This window comes from Ricinus communis, chromosome 10, assembly GCF_019578655.1.
Source record: "Ricinus communis isolate WT05 ecotype wild-type chromosome 10, ASM1957865v1, whole genome shotgun sequence".
Lineage (NCBI taxonomy): Eukaryota > Viridiplantae > Streptophyta > Magnoliopsida > Malpighiales > Euphorbiaceae > Ricinus > Ricinus communis.
Genome location: NC_063265.1, coordinates 3,244,334 through 3,266,061, shown reverse-complemented (window position 1 = coordinate 3,266,061; position 21,728 = coordinate 3,244,334). Strand labels below are relative to the sequence as shown.

Below are 21,728 nucleotides of genomic sequence, written 5' to 3'. Positions count from 1 at the left end.
ATAATTCACCATATTTGCTCCAAATGATTCATGGCAGGCAACAATCTTCACTTGTATAGTCATAATAATAACCACCAAAAAGAACTCATCATTAGGTCTCTCATTCTTTTCAGATTTCTAATTGATTGTTAAGCTTTTAGACTATGTTTGCATCTTATGAAGTCTCCATAATATTATTTTTATAAACCAAAAACAAAAAACCTTTTTGTGTTTAATATAACACAGTAATATAATTTAGTATATTTTTATTTACTCGTAACCTAATTTCGACAATTTATTTATTAAATAAATTTAGCAGTATAAAACGAGTAAGAAAAGAAAATAATACAATCTTGAGAAGTAAAGATTTTAGTTTATTTGGATCGTATGATTAAAAGAATTTGTTGAAATGTAAACAACTTAACTTCCTTCTTCCTTTATACATAGGAAGTAACTTACTTAGACGGCGGAATAAGTAGAACTTTTATAATTATGTAGAAATTAATTAACTAATTTACCATTATTTAAAAATTTATAATTAATTTTGTTATAAGTATTGCTATTTTTTAAAATAAATGACAAAACAATAAAAAAATTATTTTTTAGAGTGTCAAATTAGATATCAATTATTTTTAATTTTTAATTTCTAAAAAATAACTTTTCTTTAGTAATTCAACTTTTTATGAAATATATTTTTCATAAAATAGATTATTTATACCAAAATAAGTCCATAGTGCTTTAAACTGCGGTCCACATTTACTCTTTGCATAATTTGAAAATGCAAGTTTTTTTATTTATTTCTTCAGTCCTCCAATTTCTAACCTATACAGCATAAATATGAGTTATTTCCTTCTCTCTTTTTTCTTTTTTCCTTTTGTTCTGCTTGCATTTGTGATATATGAAAGAACATTTGATGGTTTGTTCGCGAATGTTGCGAGATCTAATTCCAAAGAAAATTTAAGCTAGTTTTTAGAAATTCTAAAAGACAGAAAATAGAGTTTTATATTTAATTAACATAATTTTTTAAAATTGATAAATAGAAAAATACTTTTCAAGATCTCCATATGTCATACATGAGTGTAAAAAATATTATTTAATATTTTCTATTTAAAAATTACGAGATCATAAAGTGGTAGATGTCACTATAACTTTTATTTTATATATATATAAATTAGTACTTACATCTTATTTTTCAGTAGTTTTTATTTTCCAAATGAGAAGTAAAAATTGGAAAAATTTGTGAAGAAAAAGAAAACTTCTCTATAAGTCTTCAAATGAGAAATTCTTCATTTCCGAGATATAGGGATTAATTTTTCTTTTTCTTATTTTGATGATGGGAGAGGTTAAAGTTCTGATTTGGTTCGAGAAAATGACAGGGAAAGTTGGATAGTGTTTTGCTTTATTAATTTGTCATATTCTATAGTAACCCGCCTCTTAATTATACGCATAAATTAGTCTCAATTTGCCAAAATAGAAAATGTATTACTTGTGAATAATAATAATAATAATCATTACACAGTTTTTTCTGAATGACTTTTTTTTTTTTTTTTAACTTTTTCTTTACAAAGTGATTTCCTGACTTTCATGTGCCAATATCATATCTTCCACACTTCTTTCTTGTACAGAAGTTGCTAGAGAATCTGAATAAGGCTCCTTTTTTATTTTTTCTTTTTTCTTTTTTGAATGTTAATTGCCATTATTCATTCTTGAACTACTAAGGAATAAGATTCTTCATACATATTAAAGAAAAAGAAAAGAAACGAAATAGATTTCATTACATAGAAATACAGCTGGGGAAGTTCTATACAGCAACTTTGCTTAGCACTTTAGTGGCAGTGATGGTCACATTTCTTATTCTGCCTGGTCAATGTCATCAGGTTGAATATGACCGTTAAAATGGCATCATCAGATTCAAGAATTTAAGTGGATTTCTGTCCTTCTTGTCAAATTCTCAGTGGGTAAATCCAAATGGTACGTAATAACTTATCATTAGGAAGAATGTCTTGTGGGTTTTATCTCAAGCTTGACAGTACCAAGCTCAAGAAATTAGGTTTAAGAAAAATAATAAATTTAATGATCGAGTGTGTACCTCATAGCATCTTTTTCTTGAATTGACAAATAAAAACAGAAAGAAACAGATTTTGAATTTATCTTATTCCAATAACTTCACATTTTGTGCAAGTACGGGGACATTGGAGAAAGACATCCAGAGAGAAGAAGAAAAAGAGAGAAAGAAACTTCAAGATGATATACAATGAAATCACTCAGCTTTCCTGGAAACCAGACAACTTGAAAATGATTGACAAGAAATGCGAAATCCCATCTCAATAATTGTGATTTATAATATATATATATTATATAACATTCTAATACCATCAAATACTGCAGAGTTTAGGCAATTCTTGATCTCCAGCAGCTACAAATCCTGAAGCAGACAATGAACAATTCCCAACATCAGTAGCACTAGTCTTTCTGGAGCAAAACAGCTGCTGCTGAGAGTTTTTACAGTAGGCAATTGCTCCTTCAATTGAATTCTCTATTTCTGAATTCGCACTGATACTTCTCTTAAGCAATTGTAAATCATAAAACCCTCCATTTGATGAACTAAATGAAAAAGATGAAGATGAAGAAGAGGAACCAGATGAAGATGTAGATGACAGAGACTTAATAGTTTTCGAATGCCTTTGAATTACCCCAGAAAAGGATCTCCTCTGGGTACGAATTAAACTATCACCAGCTGCAGCAGCAGCCATCTCTTGCTCAATGCTTTTCTTGAGAGTATTCGGTAACTTGTATCTCTCGTTGTCAATTTCACCCAAAGGGTTTCTCTTTGCTACCTTCATATACTTATTTAGACAATCCTTCTCTTTTGAGACTGCTTCTGGTTCCACATTAGTTGTTGCTTTAGCATATGAATCATTTGCACAGCCAGACTTATTGAACAATGACTTGAGAAAAATACTTGAAGCTTTGAGTTTTTGACCCAATAAAGATTGCTTCAACTTCTTGGTCCAGGATTTTCTTGTTTGTTGATTATATCCGACCAAGCTATTAAGTTCAGTTGATAATTCGTGAAAATACTCCTCTGGGTTAAGTTCACTACTAACCCTGCCAGATTCTGAAGGTGAAATATTGCAAGACTCTAAAGGGGTAATAGTGGTGGTAGTAGAAGAAGGTCTAAAGGAGGCAGGACTCATAATAAAGGGAATGGAATAGTTTTCTCCGAAAGATACTTCACTTTGGCAGTCAAAGGGGCTAGTGCTGATGGGGTTCTGAAGGAGTTTCTGAACCATTTGCAAGCGAGGAGGGAGGTGAAGAGGGAGAAGTTTGCCCTTGTAGAAGAGTTCATCAGCCGGAGAATTCGTTGTCTCCTTATCATTAGCAATTGAACACATCTGAAACTCGAACTCTCTGCTTTGTGGTGGAGAGCTGATGGAATAACAAAAGAAGTTTGGAGAAGAGGTAAGTTCCATGTCAATGTAATCATCATCTGCATGGATACAGCAAGAAGATTGGTGCATAATAGCCATTCTCATGTGTAATACTATATTTTCTGTTACTTTCTTTCTCTCTTTTCCCTTTTTTTTTCCCTCCTTTGTTTGTGTGTGTGAAGATGCTTATAGGGAGGTGAGCTTGGTGAATTGAAGAAGAAAGAGGGGGCAGAGCATCCTTTAAAGTGAAGATGATGCCAAGTCAGTAAGATAAAATTTTATTGCAATTTGTCAGGAAAATTTTTTTTTTTTCTCTGTTTGAGCTTTTCAGTATCTTGAATGGTTCCAAGTAATAAAATGTCAGAAAAAATTATGGATTTTCCCTTCACCAAGCAGCTAGTCACTGAGCCATATGCATTGATACCCTCTTTTGGTAAAAGTTAAATGGCTTGTAGTTATTTGCAGTTGCCTTTCCTCTTTTTTATTTTTTATTTTTCCTTCTGTTTATTTTAAGAAAAGAAAATCTAATTTTCATATAAAGAAAAACCTTGGGGTTTGTCTTGGTGGACCTGGGAGAGGAGAGGTCGGCTTGTAGATTTAAGACAGTAAGTTCCTTTTTTTGTTTCTTTGTATATCTTTTAACTGGTAAAACTAAAATGTATAATAAATTCTTAACTTTTACTATAAGATATAATTAATTATTTAATGTTTATTTTACTTTACTTAAGTTCTAAGTATTTAATAAAATTAATTTTTTAAAATATTTAAAATCTAATTTAAATAGCAAAAGCGTTTCTTTTTCAGAACGAGATAACATCGAATTTTACCCACAGTAACTTAGTTCTTTTCCTAATAAGAAAAATATATTTGCTTAAATTTGAAACTTATAACCCTAAACTTGCAATTATTTTCAAGCACCATTGCGACCGAGAGCAACTATCTTGCAAGTATTCATTACCATTGTGGCTAAGCGCAGCTATCTTGTAAGTATTCGTTAATATAATGAGATTGAGAGTGACATCTTCTGGGCAAATTAAACCAGCAGAGTATGAGGCCAAGATCTTCACTTTTACAAGTTGAAATACATTCTTTTTTATGAGAGAGGAGACTGAATGAGTCGTGAATTATACTCGTTCAAAAGGCAAGAGTTTATCTAATACAGAGAAAATAGTTCAAGCAGAAAGCCTCCCATACTCTTTAAAGCTAAACACCGTTGCTACTTGAATTAGACCCTAAGTATACCCTGCTTAATCATATATTTTAACCATGAAAGTCGTAACACAGATATCAGTTTCAATAGGATAACAAAATTCTGCATACGTCAAAAATATTTTAGGTGGGGAGCTGACCAAATTTTGACATGTGGGAATGGAGTTACGAAGAGCTTACATGAAGCCTGAACCATCTTTATCAGAACTTCAATAATGGCAGTAGTAATGGACTGTAGCTAAAAATAAAAAAATGGAGATATGGCTTAGCTGGAGCACAGCAATGCACGGATGTTCTTTTAATATTCAATGATGAAACTGCTGTGCAAATACCTTGAATTTAAAAAAGGTATTACTGTTGTACAGAAGATATAATGTAACTACAAGTCTAGATGTCGACAGTGATGTGAATAGCTCTTGTTTGTTTTTCTTGAAAGTTCCAATGCAAAGTAACACACACCAAACCTAATTCAACAGTGTTCCAGACAACGATGTATCATTTATATTGTACGGCCAAAATGTAATGTAAATGCATCATCATCAACGATGCAGAATCATTTCTATTTCACATCATCATATGTATATATAATGAAAACCTGTTGTACCCTGGTGTTTCTGTATCTTCTTCGGACTCCTCAATGCATGTGTGTGTGTATATATATATATATATACATACAGACTCTGGGAGAGATAGGGAGAGAGAGAGAGATTAGCTAGATTCATAAGTATGAAGACAAATATATAATGTGAAGAAAATAAAAAAGATCTTGGAGCTATGTCGTAGGAGTCATAGCTTTTACAAAGGAGGCCAAGTTATGGGGCAACCTATGTACGTATAGGCTAGAACAAGCATATATGGATAAGATGCATGCAAATAAAATTGGTTCTTAGCTATTAAATCTTGTAATTGTTGGGTGACTGTCCAACTGAAATATGCAATTTGCATGATGGGGTATATAAGCCATGCCAATTTGTAATGAAAATAATTTATAATTGAAATTTTATAAGCGATAATATCACTCGTATATCTATTATTATTTGAGAATTAAATGAATTAATATATTTAAATTTAATTTTTTTCATATTGATTTATTAATGATTTGAATCTATTTATTCCGAATATAAAACCATTATCTATATTTCATATATCGTATCATTCAACAGATTTGTGTAAAAAAATTACAATCTCCAGTGGGGTGTTGTATATGGAACACATGTAAGTGAGTTCTTTCATTATCTTTTCTATTAGAAAACTAAATAGGCCTTGCAATCTTGTTTACACAGTCTTGTGAAATTCTCACTAATATTTATAAGTGAAATTAAAAAACTTAAATTGAGACTTCTCCGCTCCCTGTATGAGAATATTATTTAAGTTAGAGGAAATTTCTCTATTTCTCTATTTTTTTTAAATAATTAATTTATTTTTTAAAAAAATATTTCTATTTTTTTTTATAATTACTAATTGCTACTTTTACAAACACTCATTTTTCACCTTTTTCATCTTTCCCGTTAATTTCAGATACTTTATAGATATCTAATATATACCATATTTAGTAAATATATTTAATTTATTATTGAACAGTTTCTGAGTTGAATTTTATTTCATTTTAAAAAATTTAGATACCTAAAATATATTATTATTTAGTAAATGATATACTTTTTGTTATTCAATTTTTTTGAGTTTATATTTTATTTTATTTGAAAAATATTGAGATATCTAACTTATACTTAATGTATATAATTTTTAGTTAAATATATATCTTTTGTTGTTATTTATTTTTATTTTATTAATATTTCACATTCCTTTTAGCTTTTTAAAATATTTGCAAATATTGATTAAATTATTCATTTAAAGTTTAATATTGAAAAAAATAGATCTTTCATATCATTAGTATTTAAACATAAATATAATTATTTATATATTTATTCATCATTAACATCACAAGAAATTAATAATATGCAGAAATATTTTATAAAAATTAATATATTTTAAATTGATTATTCGTCAAAAATATACTCAACATATACACTTTTTCGTCAAAATATATCTAATATATACATTTTCATCTTAAAAAGTCTAAATCGAGTATTTTTATAAATAGAATTTTATTGTATTGTAAGAAATTTTTATAAGTATTTTATATTTGTGTGGCATTTATAAAAGAAAAAGAAAACTTTTAAGTTATGTCATTTGTATTGACTTGTTAACATAAAAGTAAAATCTACTATGGTAGAATTTGAGATAAGTGAAAATATAATTTATTTTTACAGGTGCAACAAGAAAAAGGAAAAGGACATAGAATTCTCACAAACTTTGAGGAAGTGATTTAATATAATAAAATGCTCCAAATCACGCCACAGAATTTGAAATCTCAGGTCAGAAAAATATTGAGAAAATGGATGTTTGTAAAACAGCAAACATAAATAACTAATTAAATAAAGCTCTACACTTTGTGTAACATGTTTTAGTTAGTTTATGTCTGCTCCATCCACAGGCTTCTCTGCAACAAAAGTTCAAAAATATTTGAAATTGCAGTCATCCCATATCTTTTAAGATTGGTTTTTGAGAGGGAAGAGGGAAGAGGGAGAGATGCCCACAGATCTTCTTGGGTGTTTTATGCATACAAATTTTATACTCTCTCAATTTTGTAGATATTAGTATGCAACCATGAAATTTATATATAAATTTCTGCATCTCATACCTTATTTAAATATTTTTTTTTGGTATTTTATATTTTGCCAAGAATAGTCATAATAAGTTGTATGGATCGAATCAAGAACAAAAGCTTTAATATATAATTTCTTATTACTTTCGGCATATTATATCAAATTGAACGAACGTCATACATTGTAAGTGTTTTATTTTTAAATAAAAATATAATCTAAATTTGATAACTATTTTATACGTACTATTCATTTAATGATAAAAAGTGAGTTTGGTATTGAATTGAATTTTAAAAATTAGAAAATAGATAAATAGATATTTTTTAAAATAAAAATATATTATAAATCTTATAACTATTTTATGCGTACCACTTGGATCAATAATAAAGGATGAGTTTGGCATTAAATTGAATTTTGAAAATTACAATATAGAAAAACATATAAATATATATTTTTCTAAAAAATAGTTTATAGATAAATTAAAAAAAAAGTTAAAACAAAATGAAGTTTGTTATGGCCGTTACTTGACTTATTGCTTCGTTTTATCAAGAAAATCAGAAGCTCCATATACTTCTTTACCACCAGTCTGGGTTAAACTGTAAAAAGAAAATGTTAAAAAAATTTCAAAAATCATCTTCCCAAGGCTTTTCCATTAAAAGAAAATATCTTTCTTTCAGTGAAAGTCTTTTATTTATTTATTTAATTTAATAATTGAGAATAATAATAAAATTATATCACGGGGAGGGGCACACCTGGGCTCCAAATAGCCCTGGCCTGCAGCTAGGCTAATTGCCTAATAGATGGCTTCAGTCAATGCCTTCTGTTTGGATTTACTGAATTAATATAATAAATTTATTTAAATACAAAAATGATTTTTCAACCCTTTTTATTCAAGTTCATAATTGAGAAAAATAGAAATTAAAATATAAATATAAACATAAATAGAAAGAGAAAGAAAAAAAATTATTATCTTTTATATTGTATAGTTCAGTATAGACTGAAAGTCTAATTTTACTTACCATTGGTACTAATAGTAAATCCTACTAATAAGATATATGAACACAACAAATGTATAAAATAAAATAATTATTATTTTGTTTATTGGACCATTTGATTTCTATAAAAATAAAAAACAATTATGAGAGAGAAAAAAACGAATAATTTCCATTAATAGAAAATTCTATTTTAATTTTGGAGTAATTTTTAACAAATCAAACATCAAAAATAAAAATCACTAATTATCATTTTCATAATTTCTATTCTGATTTTCTATCAGCCAAACGGGTCTTATATATCATGAGAGGTTTTTTCATGAGCTACTTGCACCTAATATAAAGCCATTCAAATCTATAACAAATCACTAATTTTTCTTTTATGTGAGATATGATTTTAATTACACTCCCATACCTTTTATTTAAAAATTAAATGACATCACTACAAATATTTTTAATTATAATGAATTTTAGTCTCTCTATTAAAATAACTATATACATATATAAACACTATCATCCTTGAAATTTATAAAATAAAAATTCTAAATTCTTATGATTTTGATATATGCAAACAATAAATATATTTTTAAAATTGTGTGTTTATTTTAAAAGAATAAAAATAAAATGTATATTAATATAAAACTCATTGAGGGTTTCATTCAATTTTTAAATAGAAAAAGGAAAGAATAATAGGAGCAAAACTGAGGAGAAAATAATAATTACTTAATTCTTAAAAATTAAGATGGTCTCATATTATGTTCTATTTTAAAATGAATGGTTGAAATCTTATTAAAAATTTGAATTTAGATTTTTAAAAGTAAATAGTTATTTTCTAGATAATAAATCTTAATCGTTAATTATAAATTCAATGGTTTAATATATTAACAATAATATCAGGATCCTAATCCAATTCTCAGAGGCGCATTTATATATAAGTCCATCTTCAAATGGGAAGGAAGAATCCATCAACAAGAAAATGAGAAACAAGTTATTAGGCAGTGTATCTCAGTAGAAATTATATATGAGAGACCAATGCCTGTCTGTTTCATTGGGGTATTCATGTCTTCCTGTTCCAGAGAAAATGATATGCAAATTGATGTAGAAATATCTTTTTCATCTATCATGAGTCATAGAAATCCATATACCAATATAATTAATATGCTTAAAATTAAATTTATAATTAATTTAAGTATATACTTGTGATATTTAAAATTAATAAAATTATTATTGGTCATTTCAAATTTTTCTTTAATAATTTATTGTGGATGGAGCATATGTACACAATCATGAACACAATCAAAATTGTGGCCATATATTTACCATTCACATGTAAAATGACGCAACCATATATCACTCATTTATATATATTAATTTAAAATAATCTATATTTATTAGTATTAAATAATTGAATTATATTTTTGTTATTTAACATTTATATATAATAGAGTCACCCAATTAATTACTAATTTATTCATTATGGTATTTACTCCTGAAATAAGCAAATCTCACCCCACTTCCCCAAAGCTGAAAACTGAACCTGCAAAGTTTGAAAAAGAAAAAGGAAAAAAGAAAAGAATAACAAAAGGTTACAAAAAGGTCAGCCCCAGTGGAGTCACTTTAGGAATCAGCCTTTCCAAGTAGATGTTCTTTTGATCTTTTCTTTTCCTTTTGGCAATCGGATTGCACTTTTTATCATCCAAATTAGGTGCTACCCTCCAACCGGATCTAGCAAGTCCTTCCAAAATCCAATCATTGTACCTTCCAAAAGAGAGGGGGGCAAAAGAAAAGGGAAAAGAAAAGTTTTAAGGAACATCTAAATGTTATGCTTTAGAAGTGAAAGCATAGTATAGTAGGCATGTCTGATTAACTTAACATCCTGGTTGAATTTAATTTGCCATTTTAGCTACTGTTAAATAAAATACCATTTTGCTTGAGCTGGAACAGACAATTAGGAAAAAAACACATTAAGGACCCTTGATCCTATGCCACTAACATCTTTTCCCAAATGGTTAAATGTGAAAAAAAAAAAAATTATCTTTTGACAAAATTCTGAATCACGATCGCAACATCAAAGCTCAAACAGAGAACCAAATGAGAAATGAAAAACCATAGAAGACTATGGCTCAGGGCCTTATTGTTACAGAAGTTTTGGGCTGATGGGAGAAATTCGGAGGGTACCTTGCAGCATCTCCCGCATGAAAATAATATCTCCTGACACTTTGTCCCGCTTGAAACCCTCAGGCCAATGAGGAAAAGAAGACATACATAGGACAGGACCCTTGATTCAATGTCCCTATCATCTTTTTACGGAGAAAAATGAACTTGACAAGAAACAAAAACAAAAATGGAGCTTTTTTGTCACAGTTTGTGCTCCCTGGTTGGATTAAGTATCACATGGAAATCGGAAGGAAAAGAAGGAAAATCATACTTTGGTATAAGATGTATTTGTATAGAGAATTTTTACATAATTATGGATCTATAAACTTTTGATCCATCTTTCCGAGTGAATTCCCCATTTAACTTGCGGGGAACTATTGAGACATTCACTCAGTGAAACATATAGAACTTGAACCCTATTAAAAAATTGGAAGGAGAAAACAAAAGGCCTTTCCAGGGCTTGTCAGAATATCTCATTGTTACAAGATTACGACGTCAACAAACGTACGTATAGGCAACAGACACGTTTCATTATTAAATGGTCAGCTGGTCGCTTTTAATTCCTTTTCAAGTTCATCAAACACCCATTCACCGATCTCTTCTGACAAGTAGTCTGTGTCATCTTTCCCAAGTTCAGAATCTAACTGTTCCAGCTCCACCACTGCTGGTACTTTTTGTCCATTATCTATGGATAATTCGGTTTTCTTGTCATGTTTGCTTTCTGGAATATCAGATGCCTGCTTGGAAATAGGAAATGGACTGTCAGGGGAACTGGATGGTGAATCTGATCTTTGTTTAGGAGAGTCGACTTTCAGAACTGGTCTCTCTATGGACTCATACTCCTCCTTTGATTTCTCAAGGGCATTAAATAGCTCTTTGACTCTTTCATCATCTTTCCTGAATCGAGTGTCCAATATCTCATCTTTAGGGATACCTCAATAAATATAACAATGGACTGGTGAACATGAAGATATAAAGATGAAAGCAAGACATACCTGGAAATGCCTTTACTTGCGATCTGATACTGCTCTTTCACGCCATTCAGCATGCTGAAGATGGTCAAAAACTGACATAACATGGAAGTAAAGGATGCTAAATAATAGATATTACACCAGCTAACTGAACATAAAAACAGTTGCACTTCCGAACCACAGTAAAGCCATTGAAGTCTAACAATCAGAATTTAACAGTATGGACCAGGGCTTTAAGCAAACTTAAAGTGGGGGGAAGTTGGTCTCTAACACATGAACTAGTAATTGAATTAACAAATATGAATACAGAGCAAATCAAATTGAGATGCAACAGCAAGTATGACTTTTTTCATCAGAGAAAAATAAAAGGAAACATACTTTGACTTCCAAGTTCAGGTATTCCTTTTCAAGGTTTTTTCTTTGGTTTATTGCTTTTGAATCTTCATCCTTTATAGTAGGTGCTATTTGTGACCTGATATAAAACAGCAGTTTGAGGTTGAATTTAAATGCGTACAGAAATCTTTAAAGAAACACAGCATAATACCCTTGAAACGAATTCAAGTCCCCAACAACTCCTCTAATGCGGGTGATGGAAGGCTCCAGCAGTTCCTGATTAGAAATGTGTGTGCACGCCAGTAACGAGATAAACATATTAATCACATAACTATTACAGACTGCAGTTCAGAGCATATCATTATAAATGAAAAATCCAGGAAGGATGAGTATGTATACCTTGTATGATGTAAGAAGATGAATAACCAAATTCACCAAATAATCTCCATATCTCTCCAACTCAGCACTTCAACATGCAAATGTAGAAAAAAATGAGAAAAGAATATCAAATACAAAGAAATGCATGACACACAAGATTGACCAATCAATAATGGAAAAACTAAACAAAATTTCTCTTTTATTTTGTAATCTATCGAACAGCTGCCTCAGACACAGCAGAATAACAGTGGAAAGCAAATGCACATACTTGACCTGCTTTTCCTTTTCTTGAGAAAATTTGGTGTGCAGTGCCCAAGTATCTTCTAAAAATTTTATCCATGTATTAACAATATCTGCTTCTACTCTACATGAAGATATTGATCTTGCGAGCTCATCTTCCTGCAAATCAAGGAAATTTTAAGAACAAAATCCATGCACTCTATAAAGCCAATATATGTGCTCCACAACTTTCTTGTGGACCATGAATTTAAAACTAGATTTTGGTCCTCATAATATAAAGTCAATTAAGATGAATAAAAGCAAAAATACCTTGGTTTTCAAGTGCACTAGAGTCTGATTGCTAGCTTCATCAAACTGTTCTCGTTCTTCCCTGGCATTACTTAGTCGAACCCGAGCAGCATTCAATGAGTTACTGACCTACATCAATGTGCAGCCAAAGAATGTAACAGAAGGGAATGGAAGTAATCCATTGGGATTGATACAACAAATTGAAGGAATTCTGTGACTGACATTTGGTGGTTTGATCTAACACTCAAGCATAATTATATACAGTGCCTGAGAATATCCACGAGTATGAATGGTAGAAGACCACGAATAGCTAAATAAAATATTTTGATGAGACAATATCTCCCAAAACTGTATTTTCATTTAGAAAAAAAAAAACACAAAAACATTTGAATGAAATATTACTTTTTTCAATGCAGCTTCAAGTTCCTCCTTTTGCTTCTCAAGATTTTCAATCTCGACAGCCAATTCCTAAAATATCCAGGGAAAATTTTCAGTACATTGCAGTAAGATGATTATCTTCCTTCAGCAGACAAATGTTACATCATACTTCATTTGAGACAGTACACACTCTCTCAGTCATGTGAAAGATGAAAAACTTTTTTTCTTACTCAATTATTAGTTACAGTTCATTGTCAAAAACCTTTTCTTTTAATCTTGAATTAAACGATTATTGAATTAACTCTTTTGCTTAATTTTTCCTCAATACATTCACATAAATATTGAAAATAATGTATCACATTAATTTAACCTATTCTGAGCTAATTGGACTTAATCTAGAAATCTATTTATCTATAATATATAGATTCAAGATTTTTCTCTTCATTCAAATGATCTATTTCCTGGATATGCTATTTATTAGCAACTTCCATGAAGAAATTGGTTGTATCAGTTCTGCTTCTCTGGCTTGATATAATTGATACACAGGACCAATCCCAACCCCTGATCTTTGGTAAATAATAAGATTATTGTAGCTTTTTCAAGCCATGTAAGGAACCTTGTGCGTGCAAGTATCAGTATAGTCTACAAGTACTGGACAGGCAGGAATGTACAACAAGAAAGTAGACTCTATACTTGCCTAAGAATTCAGATAGTTTACTCCAAGATAACAAAAGTGAAATCACAATTCATTCCATTGTAACAAATTTTTAACAGTTGTTTTTAACAAACACTACACTGTTTCAGACTAGTCTCAGTATGACTAATATCAAATAACAAACTCATGATGCATCACAGGAAGAGAGCAACATAAAACGAATCAATACATTGCTGCAAATTTAATTAAAATGGAGGCATCAATCTTTTAAGGAGTACCTTTTCAAGCTGGCTAACTTCACCAGATTTAGCCACACGAAAGTTGAGTGCTTCTTCTTTCTGAGACCTGCTTAAACATTTATCTTAAAAATCAATATGTCTTGCACTGAGTCTGAAGTTTCAACAATCATAACAACACACAAGTGAAAGATAAAAATAGAAAATTAAGAAAAAGCATTTCGCAGTTGTCTTGTATGCTATAATGAACGCAGTGAGAAAAAGTTCTGTTAAACAAATGAAAACTCTGAGCACCTCTCCCTAGCAAAAGAGTACAAACTTATCAATTTCAACATATAACAAGTTCAGTCCCTCCTAGTGACGAATCCCAAATAATCACATACTGGGAGAGAACCGAATGGATATCCACAGGCATGCATATACATGAGTTCAAGTGCATTGAAATTCTTGTGGATGCAATTTGGACCTGTGGTCTAATATACGTCTTTCAGCTTTTGATGTTGAGTTGAGCAGAGACTCTGATAGAACTTTCAATTTATCAACCTGCAAAATAAATATAGCATAGCTTATTAACAGTAAAGTAGTAGCATATGTAGCCAATATAAGTCAGGAAACACAAAATGCCAAGTTGCAACCGAAATCCTTTTTCCAATTGGTAACCAAAATACAAGGGTGTGCTAATGACTTAACAAAACTTTTTTAATACTAAATGTTTACAGTTCTGGAATGAATAAAATCTTTAACAAGTTTCTGAGGTACAGTGATGTATGGGTATTAGTAACAAGAAAGTTTGTATTCGTTATGAAGGACTTTTCTGAAAGTCATACCATAATGTTGAAGCATAAAGTTGAGATGTTTTTGTCACTATGGTAAGTATTTACACAGCATAAAAATGCTTATAGTTTTCTGACACTACCTAGCAACTAGAGCTCAAACCACCTAAAGAGTAGCATTGAAATTACAATAACCAAAAATCTGAAATGATTTATTTTTGTTTATAAATCAAAGTACTCCAAGGATTGGGAATGAAATTGCAACAATATCCCCCCACTAGCTGGGGACCAAGGTTCAGTTAAGTGGAGTTGTGGTACATAAAATCAAACCATAGAGATCTTTTACAATGTATAAGTTATGAGATATAATTGTGGATGCTCCTCCACAACAGTATTAAAGAGCTCATCAGGATAGTACATATTAATGATGATTTGGCATGACACTCTGGTTAAAGAAACTCCTCAGTCTCATGCACTGCTCAATTTTAATAGTGAACTTGAAGCTTTAAGAAGAACTGAATAACTTCTGAGAGTCAACCATGAATAAGAAAATGTAAAAAAAGTTTACAGGAAAAAGTTAATGGTCCAATTGGCTTATTGATACAAGCTCAAATCAACTTAACCAAGCTTTAATCCAAGTTAATTTGGGTTGGCTATATGGATTCTCTTTCTCCACTCCAAACAATTTTGGGCAAGGCCACTAGATCATCTTGTACCACTTCTCTTCATGTTTAGTTTTAGGACTACCCATTCCTTTCTTCACTTTGTCTACCTTAATATGTTTACCTTTCTAACTGTAACATCAAGAGGCCTGCGACTCACATGTCCAAACTATCTCAATCTACATTCCCTCAACTTCTCTTCAGTAGAAACCAGCCCCACCTTTCCCCTAATACACTCAGTACGGACTCTATTCATTCTCGTATGCCCCCACACATCCATCTCAGCATTCTCTTATCTGCAAAACTCATCCTAGAGACATGTTCCCCCTTCATTGCCTAACACATTACCATATATGATATATCATAGCATGTCGTAATTGCAGTGCAGATAAAATTGGTTCACTGATATCATAGAAAATTAAATTAACCTTTTCAGCATGCAACTCTGGAGAATCTCCATTGGTCAAAGATTTTTTCTTTAATAAAAGTGCCTCCAATGTGGAGCACAGTTCAATCTGTCCAAGTCTGTCTTCAAAAGCCTGCATGAAGGAAAAAAGAGAAGCAATCAGATGCATATTAATACTATAGTACTATTTAAAACTTCCAGATACAGCATTGGAAAGACTTAAAAACAACTTGATGATGAAACCTGAGGATGTGATAACAGATTTAAAATCTTAATTGATATGACTGGTTAAAACAACCTTTGCTTTAATATTTTACTTTTCCATGTAGATGATCATATGAACCACATGTCCACATATAACAAAATTTAGGCTTTTAGCATACAACTATGGTACCTAAGCTAAATAAACAAGTAAGCACAAAAGAACTTTGATCCATAAAGGTTAATGCAAAAAACCAGTTACGAGAAAGATGCCAGCATGTTATGAAAATATGAAGTCTGTAAAATGCAAAACCAGTTATGAGAATGATGATATTATATGTTGACATATTTAAACAAAATACTACTAAGAAGAATAAGCAAAAAGAAAAAAAAAAAATAATAATAATAATAAATAAATAAATTATGAACCTAAATTGATAGTTAAACAGGTCCAGACAAAAAGAAAGCCAAAACTTACTATAAGCTCTTAACCTGTAAATGAAAAATGAATGCTGAGGTTCACTAAATATTAAGAATCAAGAAAAAATAAAAATTGCAAAAATGGTTCAAATACCAAGTATTCTAATAAATCAAATGCCAACTCTTTAGAAATTAAGAACCAATCACACAACCATCTAACCTTTGTCATTGCTGAAGTAGTTTCTTTAGATGATTGTTCCAAAGCCTCATCTGGTGATTGATGGAATGCCTTCATATTATCAAGTTTCTCCACTAGACTGGAGGCTTCAGCATCTATTCTGAGGGCAGAGAACAGTTAAAAGCAAGCATTTACAATGTCTGTGTAACAATTATTACAATATAAAAACAAGAATTGATTATATAAGTAAGATTTTCTTAATCACCTTGCAATATCAGCATTTATTTTCAAACCTGTAATCGCACCTTGAGCATACTGGAGTAACTCTTCTCGCTTTATCTAAGAGAAAGGAGCAGGAGGGAAGCCATAAGTTAAAGAAATTTGCATCTTGTGCTACAGTTACACTGTAAGACGTTCAATTATGAGGGTTTACATCAGAATGCAGGATGATGTTGTTGAGATCTTTGCTGATAAGAGAGTTAATCATTCAAGTTTTGGAAATGAGGCAACATGGAAATCCATTAATGACTAAATGTCCACTCAGACAGCAGGCCATTTAAAGTCAGAAATAATACCAAAAACAGAATAACTGATAATTTTCACTAACTCCTGCCTTAATGTTCCCCAACTCTTTCGAACATATTGTACAATCAAATTCCTTCAAATCAGTTAAAAAGATTTTCTTGCTCGAGTCAAAGAAAGGTAAAGCTTCTAACAATTTTGAAAGGATATTAAACAATCTCACTCTTCTCCAATCTAAAAGGTTAAGATCAAAAAAGCAAGGGTTAAGAATACAGTCATGTTATCAGTATATTGTGGTTTCAGAACCAGCCAACAACATGGCATTCCTGTGATCTTAAATTAATAGCAAAATATACAATAATTTAACAAAAACTTAATAAGCTGATTTAAATTGATACTTTAAAAACTTTTATCCAAAGATATTGCAACTTTGCTCTCATAGATATATTAGACACATAACCTGAACACTAACAAGTCTGAATTCACTATTACACTTATACTGCAGATAAAAGGAATTTTAAATGCTCAACAAAGTGAAAGTACGTTGTAAAGCACATTATTGCAAAACAAAGATAAATCCACTGAATCTCAAACTCTACATCTTCCCTTGATACCAAAACTATACATCCTTTAGTGGAAGTAGGTACCACAACCATTCTAAATATAACACAGGAAAGTTCCCTTGCTGAGGAATGATGTCAACTTTCATCACTAATATTTAACACAAGGCATTTCCCTACAGAGGTATTACACTGTAAACCAAAACCTAAAGGACCAGATGTTTGCAAAAGGAATAACTGGTGATTCCCGATGGCAGCATGAAGTCAATAAGCTTCAAAAAACATGCTTTATAATATAGATATAAAAATTCTATCATGTATCCACAATCCAGTTTATTGGAGCATCTAATCTTTAAATCAACATAGCATCTCTTTAAATTAAGATCTCCGCAACAAGAGAATGTGAAAGCATTTGCAACCTTTCCTTACCAATATTTCATCTTGGTAGCTAGATAATGCTGACGCCAAATCCTGTATGCTGCTCATAACTGCTTTGTGGACTTCCTTTCCTCCCGCAAGACATAGCCTGTATATAATAAAACCAAAAAGAAATTTACTAGTAATTCAACAATAGCAGGCTGAAAACTAAGAATCTTGATAAGCTCTTTTTCTCCTCGCCATGATCATATCAAGTCAACAAAGCTTTAATACCAAAGTAGTTGGGATTGGCTATATGTATCCCTTTCATCCATTCAACCCAGTGGAGTCCATTATATGAACCAAAGATATTTTTAACTAATTGATGATAGAAAATTCAAAATTAGCAAAGTTTTTCTAAAAAAGGTGGTGAGAAGAGTCACCCAAATATCTCCAGGAGCAATGAAACTTCTTCCTTATTTGGTGCTTCAAGAATCTGAGTCATACAAAAGAGATAACCTGCGGTTAAACTCAATGGATCAGCAAATACAAAGCCCAGCCAAATGTTTGATCAATGGCACTGAATTAAAAGGAAAAGATAAATGAGTAGTCTTAGTTACTGCCAAATTTCAATCCAATATATGCCAATTTTTGGAACTGCTTGTGCCAGAAAAAACCATTAATTTTATTCTTAAGTACCACTTTTCATAACGTTTCTCCAGAAATCTAATAATCTTCATGACAATAATCACAGACATGAGTATAGAATAACATAACTGAACTACTGGCAAACAACTGCAGTCTGGAAAATTTAACGAGCAATTTAATTTATCCTAAACTTATTAAATTCAAGAAGACTAAAAATATCATTTACATCTTTTATTATCAGAACAGGAAGAGCTAGGAAGCAATAACAAAGTAAAAGAACGATCAATCAAGAGTCCTGAATATGAGAAGAAAGTGACATGTGAGGAAATCCAAGATTTGCTGCACTATCAACTCAGGGGCATATATATGACCTATCTCAATCTATGAAGACTTCCCACATGGAAAGCGGACAAACTTCCCATATGGGAAAAGCAACCTCAATTAGCAGTAAGTAGCCATAGTTCCCAGTACAGCAAAACACCAATTATAAATGAATGTGTAAACAAACTAGTATCCACTTTATTTGCTTAGTGCAAATAAAGTACTCAGTTGAACTGAGTTTCATGATAAGCAATCTACATTCACAAACACCAAGCTAAGTCTTTTCTTATTGTCAGTTTCTGCAATACATTGTTTTCAATCTACAGTGCTCTATATTATCTCCACCAAGACGGTCATGCATGTTAACACATGTTGTTGGAAGATATCACAAGTTAGCTCACAAATAATAAGAATAACAGCTTCTTTAATTTAAGAAAACAGTCCAAGATCTAGTTCAAGCTTAATAAGGTTTAAAAAGTAGGCACAATATAACAACTTCATTGTGTATGCAAATCAATAGACTGCTCATAGTTGAATTGATTGATTCTAATAGTTGCATTCCACTGTGAGCAATTGGAACAGACAAATTTGCATTACATCAGAGATGATAATTTTGAATGCAATATCCTCTGCATCCTAGTAAAATTGAACCAACAAACAAAAAGCACATGCACATTGATCTAAATCCTAAGTTATTGGTGCCAAACATTAAAATGCCAGATGATTATCCATGAGACTTAGCAGTGTTAAAAACTAATACCAAAAAGAATACAAACGAACTTACCATAGACAACGTTATGCCTTCAAGAGCTTGACTATAAAGAAAAAGATTATGAAAATTCATCGTACCAAGTTCAGGGTCCACATAATAAATCTGTCCACATCCAAAACAAATTAGACATAATAGAAACCCGCAATATGTGAAGTCTGAAACGTAGTTATGTGCACCTTATTTCTATTTCAAATTTATATATATTACATAAGTGGCGCAAAAAGATGAACATTGAAAACATTCCACTCAACAGTCATCTTTTTAATGTTAGTAATAATGATCACATACTCTTAACAAATTTGACCTAAAATCATTCGAGGACAGAGGCGGGCCCAAAAACATGTACATTAAAAGGAGAGAAAACCAAATAAAGTTTACCATAGTGGGTTTTCTAGGAGAATCCTTAGATTCGTCAGAGAGAATTTGGTCATCAGAATTGTTGTCAGAAAAAGCTGAAGACGACAATCTCTCAATCTCTTTAAGTGCAACTAACCATCTTCTCAATAACTGAACTCTTTCTATCCCTCTACATGACACTGATACTTCCTCTAATCTTTTCACTGTCAGCCTAAAACTTTTCGAATTCCCTGCCCCCTGAATTCACCACCAAATCAATATTTTCAACATTTTTATAACAATAATAATAATATAAGAAACAAACGTTGATTAATATTTACTAAGCGGTGCTGGATGATCTTGGCCCCTTCAGCGACGGCATTCCCAGCATGGAGGACAACGGAGTCGGCGTAGTTACGGACGGTGCGAGTTAAGGATGTTGTCTTTCCTCCTGCTTCTACTGCTCTGTGTACCGCCGCTCTTAACCACGACATTGCTCGTTTCTTTTATTTCTTTTCTTTTTTTCTTTTCTCCGATCAAAAAAGAAAAATTATGAATTTGACTATCAGATATATATGGAAAGAAAAAAATTATTTAAGATTTTGTTTCTTATCGGTTATAGATATTTGAATAAGCGAACCGAATTAAGAAAGTGCATTTTTTTTCTTTATTCTCTGTTGAATTGGAGGAATGATAGAGAAGAAGAAGAAGAAGTAGTCAAAGCTTTTATTCCGCTTCTTAGGCCTTTCGTTGCGCTTGTTTGCCTCCAATTTTCCTTTTCCTTTTTTCCAAAATTTATTTTTAGTTTTTCTATTTTGGCGTAGATTTTTTATTCGGTTGACTTTCTTTTTTCTTTTAAAATTTTTCTTCGGTTGACTTAGTGGACGAGCTTTGAATTTATGGTATAATCAATTCACACCCAATCTAATTTATAAATTTCTAATATTTTAAATTATTGATTGAATTGTAGGGCTGCATATTAAGATTTGATTGGGTCAAGTTTTTAAATTAATAATTGATTTGGTTTAACACTTCAAACCAAAAGTTCAAAATCATTCTTAAAATGCCCTAAATCTAAAATTGGAATTTTATGAATATGAAATCTAAAATTCCATGTAAACTTTCTTCTTTGGCATCTCATATAAAGAACGATAATTAATTCAATAATTAATAATTTTTTAAAAAAAATTCTTTATAATTATTGATTGTTGCAAGAGATATTTCAAGAAAATCTAGAATACGAGCATACTGATATGGAAAGACATTAAAAGTCATTTTTACAGTATCTGTATATATTTTATAATCATTAATTGAATCAAAAATTAAATATTTAATTAGAATATAAATTCAATCTTATATAATAACTTTGTTAGTTTTTAAACTTATGTAATGCAGTATGCTTCAAGTGTATTGTTCACTAACTATTTTAAGTTTTTGATTACATAACTTAATAAGTTACTACTTTTAGTACTTAATAATACTTTTATTCATCAAGCATATTAATTATAGGAGTCTATTATATGTGAATATGGCATCGTGATAAATATCGTGAAAGAGATAAATTAAAACTGAAATATGTATACTACAATCTCAATGTGTATGTCTTACCATTTACACTTAGTCATCAATCCATAAACTTAATTATATGTGTATTAGATTGGT

General features: G+C 30.8%; 2 protein-coding genes across 2 annotated transcripts; both read right to left on the bottom strand.

The window, feature by feature from the left end:
* Window positions 1-2,106: 2,106 nt before the first annotated feature.
* LOC8264750 (probable membrane-associated kinase regulator 4) lies at window positions 2,107-4,162 on the bottom strand. Its single transcript, XM_002524966.4, has one exon. The coding sequence runs from the start codon at window positions 3,513-3,515 to the stop codon at window positions 2,355-2,357; it is 1,161 nt and encodes a 386-aa protein (XP_002525012.3). The 5' UTR covers window positions 3,516-4,162; the 3' UTR covers window positions 2,107-2,354.
* Window positions 4,163-10,678: 6,516 nt separating this feature from the next.
* Window positions 10,679-21,286, bottom strand: LOC8264751 (myosin-11). Its single transcript, XM_002524967.4, has 18 exons — window positions 20,408-21,286; window positions 20,109-20,324; window positions 19,743-19,832; window positions 18,433-18,485; window positions 18,062-18,158; window positions 16,816-16,889; window positions 16,593-16,710; window positions 15,774-15,884; window positions 14,377-14,453; window positions 13,953-14,019; window positions 13,044-13,109; window positions 12,663-12,770; window positions 12,382-12,512; window positions 12,135-12,201; window positions 11,947-12,011; window positions 11,781-11,874; window positions 11,427-11,497; window positions 10,679-11,328 (listed from the first exon to the last, which is right to left on the bottom strand). Exons 1-18 carry the CDS (start codon window positions 20,558-20,560, stop codon window positions 10,974-10,976), a joined length of 2,013 nt encoding a protein of 670 aa, XP_002525013.1. The 5' UTR covers window positions 20,561-21,286; the 3' UTR covers window positions 10,679-10,973.
* Window positions 21,287-21,728: the final 442 nt, after the last annotated feature.

What these genes read in the sequence shown, in the direction of transcription:
- LOC8264750 (XM_002524966.4), bottom strand. Translation starts at nt 3,515, where the DNA reads ATGAGAATGGCTATTATGCACCAATCTTCTTGCTGTATCCATGCAGAT.
- LOC8264751 (XM_002524967.4), bottom strand. Translation starts at nt 20,560, where the DNA reads ATGTCGTGGTTAAGAGCGGCGGTACACAGAGCAGTAGAAGCAGGAGGA. An exon ending in TAGTGCACTTGAAAACCAAG is followed by an intron (nt 12,513 to 12,662) that starts GTATTTTTGCTT and finishes CTTGATTTGCAG; the next exon opens with GAAGATGAGCTCGCAAGATC. An exon ending in GCAAGTAAAGGCATTTCCAG is followed by an intron (nt 11,329 to 11,426) that starts GTATGTCTTGCT and finishes CACTCGATTCAG; the next exon opens with GAAAGATGATGAAAGAGTCA.